General features: G+C 49.1%; 2 protein-coding genes across 2 annotated transcripts; both read left to right on the top strand.

The window, feature by feature from the left end:
• Window positions 1–210: 210 nt before the first annotated feature.
• IUM83_13098 (Dynein heavy chain) lies at window positions 211–4,416 on the top strand (the record flags this gene model as incomplete). The annotated part of the gene is made up of 5 exons (XM_067937757.1): window positions 211–851; window positions 969–2,305; window positions 2,402–2,516; window positions 2,598–2,999; window positions 3,855–4,416. The coding sequence occupies 5 exons, from the start codon at window positions 211–213 to the stop codon at window positions 4,414–4,416; spliced, it is 3,057 nt and encodes a 1,018-aa protein (XP_067795717.1).
• Window positions 4,417–7,484: 3,068 nt separating this feature from the next.
• On the top strand, window positions 7,485–8,753 carry IUM83_13097 (putative secreted RxLR effector protein; the record flags this gene model as incomplete). Its single annotated transcript, XM_067937756.1, has 1 exon — window positions 7,485–8,753. The coding sequence occupies one exon, from the start codon at window positions 7,485–7,487 to the stop codon at window positions 8,751–8,753; it is 1,269 nt and encodes a 422-aa protein (XP_067795712.1).
• Window positions 8,754–11,533: the final 2,780 nt, after the last annotated feature.

Below are 11,533 nucleotides of genomic sequence, written 5' to 3'. Positions count from 1 at the left end.
GACAGCACACAAGGTGAGAGCACAGGTGCTGCCACAGCTGGCGACACTGGTGACGCGTGCGGTGATGCAGAGGAGAGCCAGCACGTCAGTAACGCACTCCATGGCCAAGGTATAGGTAGTCGGGTGGAAGTTGCAGTTGATCCCCCGAAAACCTGGCACACGAGCTGGGAAGGCTGGCAGGCCTACTTGAAAACTTACTGTACGAGTACGATGCAGGTGCTGGTGGTCCAAGAGACCATGAAACATGACGAGCAGAACAAGCGGCTGTCCAAGACCAAGAAAGGTGCTGACGTGTCGAAGTTGATTCCTGAAGGCTTGGATCCATACAGCCGTGTGTACATCTGCACACATGGCTGGAAGAAGCGCAAGTCTCGGGGAACTGGCAGCCGGCCAAGACAACACATCCGACTCACGAAGTGTTCATTCAGGTTTCGGGTGCAGTGGAATCTGGAGCGGATGGAGCTCCAGATGAAAAACGGGCACTTTCTGCACAACCACCAAGTGAACACTTCAACCTTCGCGACGTATCCAAGTTCTAGAGGCGTCGTCGATACAATGGTTGGTGCAAGAGTCGAAGGCATGCTGGCTGTGGGCGCCACGCGTTCCAAGATATACGACTACCTGCTCGAGCACGACCAGAACGTCATTCAAGTTGATGTCGACAACCTTGTGCGGGAGCACGCGTCATCAGTGGCCACAGAGGATGACAACGACGCCACGGCTCACGAGATAGCGGCTTTCGCCGCGGCAGACCCGAACAACGTCTCCGCGGTGTCCGAGACGGCTTCTGGAGAAAACTGGCGTGATTTCGTTGGCGACCGCCCACATGAGGCGTATCTACGGACGTTTCAGTGAGTTGTTGTTAGTGGACTGCAGCCACAAGACGAATCGGTACGTGTTGGGGTTGGATCATGATTATTTTATGATTAATCGTATATTGACCTATGATTTATTATGTGTTCAAACAGCTACAATTACCAGTTGCTCACGTTCATGACGATGGACGAATTCGGAGAGGGTGCCGTCGTCCAACAATCTCTGCTGGAAACCAATGGGGATTGGCATATGGAGCGCGCTGTGGGACACTTTAAGAGCCTCCACCCAACACAAATTGATCGGCTTCGAGTCATCGTCGTTTATAAGGATCTCAACGAGATCAAGGTGCTGCAATCGAACTTTCCCCAGGTGCGCGTGCTGATCTGCCACTTCCACGTTATCAAATCCCTCAAGGAAAAGCGCTGTAAGCCGGAGTTTTGTAAGATCTGTACAGATAACGCTAGTCAGATTGATGCAGCGATCCACGCAATGGTGTACGCTGACAGTGAAGAAAATTACAGAATTTTCCATGCTTCGTTTCGGGGCATTTGTGCTCGAGTGGGCATGCAGGACTTCTTGACGTACTTTGAGAAGAATTGGGATGCCTCACAGGAGCGTTGGGTGCTGTATCACAGATCTACCCTGCCGCACTTCAAGAACCATACCAACAACAGGTTGGAAAATTTCTTCGGGAAGCTCAAGCATGTAGTGGACGGCTCAATGAGCATGGCCGGGTGCGTCAAGGCACTCGTGGCGTACGACCGGCGGATGCAAAACAAGTACGGTTATCGGCTGGCCAGGATTGGACAGTTCGTGAATAGTAATTATGATGAGGAAATGTCCAACGTGCTTCGCTTCACGTCACACTTCGTGGCCGAGCACATCGCCGGACAGTATATCGGAGAACGAGCCGATAGGAAATGGTACCAGGCTGCTGAGCATGGGAGAAAAACGGCTGGAGAAGTAACATTGGAGGATCTTCTGGACTCTCTTGACCGTGAAAAGCCATCCTTGAAGGACACTCAGCGGCGCTTATCAGGAGTTCTTGTGAAGTACGGTGATGCGGAGTCCAAGAAACCTAAGTTTAAGTTGATGAAAAACCCGGTCACCGTCCAAGATCCGTTCTACATTCTTCCGGAAAAGCTGCTCGCTGCGTGCATGAAGCTCCTCCCGGTTGGCAACACTGAGGATTATGCGATTTCAGTAGACCCGCCCCTAAATGCTGTTATCGGTGGTAGAAAGGGCCCCAAGAGCAATCAAGTTGAAACTGTGGTTATTAAGGACGTGGGAAGTTTCACAAGGGACCAAATTGAGACCTTCGGGCGCGTGCAGAATTTGAAGAAGGTAGTCCAGCTTGGAATGGATACGCACAAGTTGCGCACTGTTGAAGGCATCCCAGCACTCCCTGCTGGGTACCACGACATCGGAAACAAGGTCGCTACTGATATTCTGGAGTCGTATCCACACAAGTTGATCGAAGGCCTCCCAAGTACGCCTGACTTTGCTTATTCCTTGCTCTACCGCGCTACACCCCGGACGTGGCTCACGGACGCGACTATAAGGGCTCTGTGCGTGCGACGCGCAGCCGATTATCCGTCTTGCAGGCTTGCGGGTATCCAGTCTGCGGTTCCAGCGAAGAAAAAGACGAGAACGTCCGGTTCAGATCCTGTTGACCAAGCAATCCGTGACCGGTTGTTCCAGTAAGTGACGAAGGTTGGGGTGGAGACCGTGTTACTTCCTCTGAACTTCAATAATGCGCATTGGTGCTGCGTGGTGGTGAGCGTAAATGCCAAACGCATTTTCTACTATGATCCACTCAATCAATCTGCGTACGTGAACTCTGCGATGGCGATCTCAACGCAGCTGAAGATTGCTGGTCTCCGCGACTACGACGTGGTTGCGCAGAACAACCCAATCCAGTTTGACGCCTATAGCTGTGGCGTCTACGTGTGCTGGATGTTCATCCGGCATGTGTCGAGAGGACCGCCGCTGGACATGAGCGGGGAAGCGCCTCCCAGGCGTCGCTTTGAACTTTTTTACTATTTACTGACTGGGCAGCTCCTCCCGAGGCAAGCTGTGGAGAAGAACGTCGCAGAGGACGAAGAGAAGATGACTGCGCTTGTGGATCCAATCACAAGCAACGCCGACGAGAAAGAAGATGTTCCTCCGACCCAAGTCGAGAAGTAAGTGCGACAATATAAGTGAAGAATAGCTTCTAATGCGGGCGACAATCGATTCTGCTAGAAGCTCCTTCTTCCTTTCGGACCTTTGCTCTTAAGTAGATGGTATAGACGCATTCCGCACATGAACGCGCAGCTATACATGCGTCTTTACTCGCGTGGGGCTCCGCCAGAGATCATTTTCACGCGTTCTTGTCACCAATGCTATAAAACACGAACATAGTCTCCAATCCATGTAACCCATGATACCTCCATGATTAATCACGTGTTAATCATATATTAAATTACAGCCCCACGTTTGTACATTTCTCGTCCTCAGCGTATCTTCTCGAAACTTCTCCATGTGGCCATCGTCCTAAATACTTAATTTCCATCCATGATTGATCATGGAAAATATTATGGGATATGTTATGATTATAATCATAGCCTGCATCATCTGCCAAAAAAAAAGAAGAAGAGATCTGGGCGATTTTTATCACCTTGACCAGTTCGACATGTGTCTGACGCTTTCCGTCTCGAAGCATTGTCAGCGAGTTTCGCCCCGCAGTCGACCAACCAAAGCACCCGTGGGTGAGCGCAGAATATAATACCTTGTTCTTGCCCACTTTGCAATACACTCTTAATCACTCGGAGCTAAATTTCTAGCCGAGTCCTAAAGCCAGCCATACGCTCCTTGTCCGTCGCACTTCTGCTCTTGATCGCCACGGTCCTGCTAACAAACGGTGACGCTGTCGCGAGGAAGCTTGAATCAACCTCAGGCGATCTCTTTTCTGGGGCTGAATACCAAGAGCCCGCTGTATTGAGACTCCTCAGAGATGCCGACTCTGAAGAGCGAGTCCTCCCCGTCCCCGCTCCCAGTGTTGCCTTGTTCACGAAATGGGTGAAATCGCTGGGGTCCAAGATCACAGACAGCGTCCAAGCTCGGTATTGGCTCTGGAGGAAAACATCCGCAGATGACATTTTCAAGCGACGGAAGCTCGATGGCGGACTGGATACGCTGTTCAGCAACCCAAAGCTCAAGACGTTGAGCACGTACATCGCTCTTCTCAATAAGAAGAACCCCGACAAGACGGTGTCGTTGGCTGGGTTAATCTCCAAGTCCTACGGCGATTTGGCTCTGGCGAGGAAGATCGAGTACGCGCTGAATGACCCGAGCCAAAAGAGGATGGCGGCCATGCTGGCGTTTCAGCAGAGGCAGAACTGGAATGCTGCTGGGAAGACCTCGGACGAGGTCTTCAAAATGCTGCAGCTCGACAAAGCCGGCTATGACCTGTTCCAGACCCCGCAGCTGAATTCGTCGTTCAACTACGTGGTAATTGCAAACAAGAACGACGCCAACTCGGTGATGCTCGCGACATTGACAGCCCGCTACAGTAACGACGGTCTCGCGGCGATTTTCCTTGCGGGGGCGAAACCCTGAGTCAGGCGTATGCGGTGTGTTTCCATGAAGCTGGTGACTGCTATGGGCTAGGAGTGGGTGCGAAAGGGATTGACCAGCGACGACTTGTTCAAGCTGCTGAATTTCGACGAAGATGTTGACAACGTTATCACCAATCCAGCCTGGGTTACCTGGGTCGGCTACTTGGGTCGGTATAACGTGTAGAACGGCGATGATCGGGACGTTTACGAAGTTTTACGGCGATGAAAAGCCGTGTAACGTAGTGGGTGCTCGGTTTTGAAATCGGCAAAATGAAAAGTGATATTGCAACCTAAAGCCCGTACTCTCTTGTACTGTAGACCAGCTGATCACTTCTCGACGACATGCAATCGCTGGTTGACGGGCCGCCCCGTAAACAGAAGCCGTTCCGTAAGCCGTTCCGTAAGCCGTTCCATCATACGTACCGTAAATTACTAGGTAATTATAAATTACGGCACAGTAATAAATTAAAATTACAAAGCCAGTAAAGTATATAACGCAATGCGTTACAGGACGTCCTTTTGAAAAGCGGCGGGCTTCAGGTTAAACTCGTCAAACTTCACCAACACAGTAGTAGTTTACTATACAGTAGCAAACACTTTTGCAAACACTAGCGTTTGCTTTACAGCCAGTGTTTGGCCGAATACCACCCTCGCGCCAAGTATCCCCGGCTTCAGTAACACTTTCAAGCAAGTTGTGGATGAACAATAATATATGCGTATTGTAGCTATTGGAAAATACGTCAAACTTGTGTTTTGCATGGAAATACAATCTATTATTTTTCTTGTCTCAGTCATAATTGTAGTGGAGATCGACGGGTCCAATTGACGCATATTCCAGTACAAACATACAGTACTTGCAGGTCAATTTTTTTTAGGTTACGATTCGTCCGAGGCATCACAAATGCATGTTTTACTATCGCAGTATGCAGTGGCTCTCTTTCAAGCCTTTACGACGAGCTGTGTCTCCATACTACACTAGCAATGGACGCATGCATGAGTGCAATATATGGATAAACCATGATTTCACCTTTGTTTTGTCTGTGTAACAAAATGCAGGCGACCTATGCGCCCTTCGGGGACGTGTAATCCACCTGCGTATTTTCACGGCAGAGTAGATGAAAAACATAAGGTACGTGCGACTGCGATATGAAAGAGACAACCGTACGATGTCCGAGGTTCGCAAGCTATTTACTGTACACGTAAGTACAGTCGTGCACCTCTAATTCGACAGGGCGGGTCATATTCGAGATCACATTTGATAATTGCTTGGGATTTTATTTGTTGATTATCTGAAATGATGCGTTTATACTGGTGTCGAATTAGAGGGACCAATTGCTTGGGGTTTTATTTGTTGATTATCTGAAATGATGCGTTTATACTGGTGTCCCTCTAATTCGACACCAGTATAAACGCATCATTTCAGATAATCAACAAATAAAATCCCAAGCAATTATCAAATGTGATCTCGAATATGACCCGCCCTGTCGAATTAGAGGTGCACGACTGTACTTACGTGTACAGTAAATAGCTTGCGAACCTCGGACATCGTACGGTTGTCTCTTTCATATCGCAGTCGCACGTACCTTATGTTTTTCATCTACTCTGCCGTGAAAATACGCAGGTGGATTACACGTCCCCGAAGGGCGCATAGGTCGCCTGCATTTTGTTACACAGACAAAACAAAGGTGAAATCATGGTTTATCCATATATTGCACTCATGCATGCGTCCATTGCTAGTGTAGTATGGAGACACAGCTCGTCGTAAAGGCTTGAAAGAGAGCCACTGCATACTGCGATAGTAAAACATGCATTTGTGATGCCTCGGACGAATCGTAACCTAAAAAAAATTGACCTGCAAGTACTGTATGTTTGTACTGGAATATGCGTCAATTGGACCCGTCGATCTCCACTACAATTATGACTGAGACAAGAAAAATAATAGATTGTATTTCCATGCAAAACACAAGTTTGACGTATTTTCCAATAGCTACAATACGCATATATTATTGTTCATCCACAACTTGCTTGAAAGTGTTACTGAAGCCGGGGATACTTGGCGCGAGGGTGGTATTCGGCCAAACACTGGCTGTAAAGCAAACGCTAGTGTTTGCAAAAGTGTTTGCTACTGTATAGTAAACTACTACTGTGTTGGTGAAGTTTGACGAGTTTAACCTGAAGCCCGCCGCTTTTCAAAAGGACGTCCTGTAACGCATTGCGTTATATACTTTACTGGCCTTTTTATGAACTGCTTACCATTTTTATACATCAAATCCCGCTGAAACGGATCACCTGGATCACAGTATAACAAAATAGTTGGCCTCATCGCAATACAGACGTCCACCACCCATCGAAGCTGAAGTAGCACTGTGGCACCGGCCCACCTCGACTATACCGATCGCGCTGAGTACCCCCGAGGAGTTCAACGCCGCCATCGGCGGGAACAGCTGGCCGAGATCAGGGCGCAGATTTACTGGGAGCTCACTGAACACAACTCTATCGCCTTGTACAAAGCATAAAATACAAAAAACGCTAGTATTAGAGAATAGCAGGTCTTTCTCAGCGTCTTCCACTACTGCTGTCGAAACCCCACCTCAAAATGATAAAAACTAATTGAGTTATAGATGAACGAACTTACACAGCTAAGTACATTTGCTTTGATGAACGAATTTAATAACTACTGAGTCAGTACTGCATTTGTCCGCACTCACTGGGAAACAAAACAGTAGTTTTCTACTGTATTATCTAAATTCCTCCGACAAGCGCGCAGCATCATGGGAACTGCTCACCGGCCAGAAAAGGTAGGCGGTCAGGGTTCAGATTTACTGAGCATATGTATTAATAGCTCTATCGCCTTGTACAGGGGTTTACCACACCACGGATTGTACCCAGAGCCGTTATTTTCAACGACACAACACCTGCTTCCTAAATCCCAGCGCAGAAATGATCTGCAAACGATCTGTTTCTAAATCCCCAGCAATCGCACATTTAGTCAATGCCAGTGGATAGCACTCACTTTTCAATAATAGGTCAAGCCCCCACTACCGTGTACATACAGCTAAGTCTTCTTCCATGCGTGTTCACTACATTGCACTGGCGGCCGCAATCTTCGTTGCCAGCGCTGGCGCCACCTCGACCTTGACGGCGTCCTCCCCAATTGTGGCCCGCGGCCTCACTGACCTGGACGCTTCCTCAACTAAACGGCATCTGAGAACACACACGAGAACTGACGCTGAAGAGGGTGAAGAGAGAGGGATCTTAGGTATCACCCTCTTTGATGACATCGCCAACGGCGTGATGAAGAAAATAAACGATATCAGCGACAACTTGCACGTGACGAATCTGCTCAATGGCTTAAATAGGGAAAACACGCACCCGAACAAGGCCTTCAACGCACTGGAGGTGGGCAAGGTGGAAGGCAATCTTCTCGCGAGTAGGGAGTTCCAGTTGTTGGAGAGATACGTGAAGATGAAAAATCCAGAAGACCCCGAGGAAGCTATCGTCGCGGCAATTACGGCCAATCTAGGCGGTGATGTCTTCTCGCAAAAGATGGCTGAGGCGATGAAGAATCCGAACACCAAGGAACTCGCCACATCACTTGAGGCAGCACAGCTTAGGCGTTGGTTGGAGCATGACTTCCCTCCACTTGACGTACTGAAGACGCAGAAGCTGGACAAGGCTACGGATGCGCTGTTTGACAGCCCACAGTTTGCTACGTGGTCAAACTACCTCGCGGCATACAACGAAAAGCATCCGACGAAGAAGATGACTCAGCTGGACGCCTTCACGGAGACCTACGGAGAAAACGGTATCGTTAAGCTTTTGGGTGCATTGGATGACGGTCCCGGCGCCACGAAGTTTAAGGACGAGGTGGCGACCTCGCTGGCTAATCCAGAGCACCTAGCTATCGTTAAGCTGTTCGGTACATTGGATGACGGAACGAAGTACAAGAACGAGATGGTGACGAGCTGGCTCGCTGATCCAGACCACCCAATTAACATGTTTGAGCACCTTACCCTTGACAAGGCTGGAGATGACCTCTTCACTAGTCCATTTCTCGATATTTGGGCCAGGTACTGGGAGGTGTTCAACGACGAGTATCCGTTCTATAAATCGACGATGCTCCAGACGTTCAAAAAGTTCTACGGTGAGGAAAAGTCGGAGACAATGATTAAAGAGGCCATAAAAAACCCGGAGACTAAGCAGCTGGCGACATTTATTCGAACGGCCATGAAAAACCCGGAGGCTAAGCGGCTTCCGAAGAAGCTGCAGAACCCTCCTTCGTTCAAGGACTGGATGAGTCTGAAGAGTTCTCCTTCGTTCAAGCACTGGACGTCCTAAGACAAGACCCCGGACGTCATCTCCATGAAGGTACTGAAGCTGGAGTCCGAACGCTGACATTTGGCAAGCGTACTATAATGCGTACCCCGGCAAGGTTTTTCTGACTCAACCCGTAAGATACGGAAGCACTGCCAAATAGATCCGTACTGTATTGTGTTTCAAACCTCGAGTACCATAATCTATTCGTGATGAAGATCCTGTAGCGTACTCCGCAAACATGTATACACTAACTGACTAAGTAAGTGTTGTTTGCATACGTGTTGGGCGCTGGGATTGCCTCCATACCAGCTACGAATTCTATGTCCGAGATCACAACTTGAAGTAGTACTTTCGTATTCAAGTATATTTCCCTTATGGAGGACGATGCGGACAGTAACAAACAGTTTGCAAACGCTAGCGTTTGCTATACCAGTGTTTGTTCGAACGCTATAGCAGATAATTATTACTTCGAAGTAGCTAGTAAGCTGGTGATCCGGGCATATGCAAAGTACATGGATAATGAAAAAGTTGCTGCAACTTGAATCTAAGTCCACAACGCTCACCTTGCCACAACCGCAGGTTGTATACTGTAGTTTATGGTATCTACCCGTGTGCTCAGCATACGTCAAGTCCGCATTTCACCCGGAGCCTGGCACCCGACTGCGATCTCTGCCACTAACATGCACACTGGGACCGCACAAATGTAGCAACAGACAGCATGCACCAACGGAAACCATTACTTCGAAGTATATTCATAGCAAAGACGTGTCGAATAAGCGTTCAAAGTTTAGCATTTATTCGTCCTGTGATCCATTACGAGATGGTGTTTTCCCACGATTGTCTACAGTACACGCCTGCACGCGAGGAGCAACATAGAATGTGCTGCGCGTGTGACTGAGTATACGACGAGGACGGCGTTACTACAACATAATTTCGACAAGACGACACGTCTAGCCGCACCATAGTGAAGCATATTTACACAACAATCACCACAGCTCGCAACTTAGTGTTGGGTTCGTCGTGATCTATCGAGAGTAGGTTAGGATTTGTAGTGGGCCTAACTTGGCTCACTACTTTTGCTTACACGTTGCGCTACGTGTATGAGGAAGCGTAGGTATTAGTAATAAATTGAGTAAATTATACTTGAGTACACAAGTATAATATAAGACTCCAAATAGCTTAATTAAGGTACACGAGATCTGTAATGTTTGTAAATCGATCTTCCTCCTAAATTTGCTAAAACTTTTTATCATCTATGAAAGGGGTTGACAGCGGCTGGCTGTCAGAGCCCCGCCAATATGCACGTCTATAAGTGGTAGAAAGATGCCGCTTTATACCAATAGGATCTTTGGGTAGGTGTGGACCATTCATTGTGGTGGCCCACTTCAATGTATCGATTGGTGTGACTTACACCAATGTGAGGAAGTATCTAAAACTTTTAACAAATATTTTATCTGTTAGACCCTGGTTTCTCCGTCTGGGTCTGGGTCTCGGAATAAACGAAATTGCAATTCCCCAACGCTGTCCCCAGATTGCTGGAGCTGGGGATTGTGTTGCTGCTACACATACCCTGTCAAAATCGTTTTCTAGCCTCGAGGGAGGACGCCTCTCAATTGGAAATTTCCACTATATCGGCATGCAAACAAGTGTCATGGAGATGCTGTAGTTGCCCGCGCCGGATGCGGCGCTCCGCCTGCTGGCCTCCCCACCCCCTGCGCAGCCTGCCACTGTGAGTACCTCTGGCGACGGAGGAGATTCTGCCCGCGAAGAAGCTCAGGCTGAGGCGAAGCGCGCTCCTCCCGGGTCCCCCGAGTACGTACCACAAGCGCTGCAGCGTCGTTGCCTTTGTCTTCCATGGCATCCACACGATTGTCTGCCTATCCGAATTGATGCCTATCTCGGAAAAAAATCCTCAAACCATTCCCACCCCCTTGGAAGTGGGAATTAATGGCTTGTCTGGGGATAAACAGCCAGCCAATCAGAATCGTTTAATTTATTCCGAGACCCAGACACGGACGGAGAAACCAGGGCCTTAAAAATCACAAGTGGCTTGTTGCCACTTGTGCGTGTAACCCCGTTACACCGCCCCCACTTAAGGTTAGACGCGCGGGGTCTCCGCACGTCAATATTCGGAATTGACCATTCGTCAATTCTCCGCGTTTGGAGAAGAAAACCCGCGCTCGTTCAACGATGAGCGCGCCTCAAGAAAAGAAGACTCCAAAGTCGGTGGAGAGTCATCTCTCATTCGCTGACTACTTCGAACGCCAAACGGCGAAGTACGATGACGTCGTCGACTTCGGCGGCGACGACGACGACATGGAAGACGAGAAGGGCTCGTCGTCAAAGCGCAAAGACTCAGTGTCGAGCGAGTCGCTCGACCCCCACGCTAAGAACGTCCGCCCGCGTGAGGGGACGAATCGTACGCTTCGAGCTCGAAGCGTTCGCGAACTGAGAGCTATACCCCCACTCGCTTCCGCTGGGCTCTCAGTTCTCCGCGCGCTGCGCCTGCAGCACGCGATCCGTGGATGCCGTCCGCGTCCGAGATCACGGACCGGTATGGGAACTCGGTACCTCCGAATGATACCGCTGTACGTATGCAGCGCTATCAAGGATGACGCCGTGGGTGCCGAGCTGCACTTTGATGCGGAGACATCAATGGCGCGATTATTACATCGGACTCTTCTATGAGCTCTGATGGTTTCAAAGCAAGAAGACATCTTCTCGCAGCAAAGTGTCCGAATGGCAGGCACTTTGTCAAAGTTGGAACGCCTTTGTTGATAACTTCAACAAGAGGCCGAATG

The sequence above is a fragment of the Phytophthora cinnamomi genome, assembly GCF_018691715.1.
Source record: "Phytophthora cinnamomi strain GKB4 chromosome Unknown Contig19, whole genome shotgun sequence".
Lineage (NCBI taxonomy): Eukaryota > Oomycota > Peronosporomycetes > Peronosporales > Peronosporaceae > Phytophthora > Phytophthora cinnamomi.
This window is presented reverse-complemented; position numbering and strand designations above follow the sequence as displayed.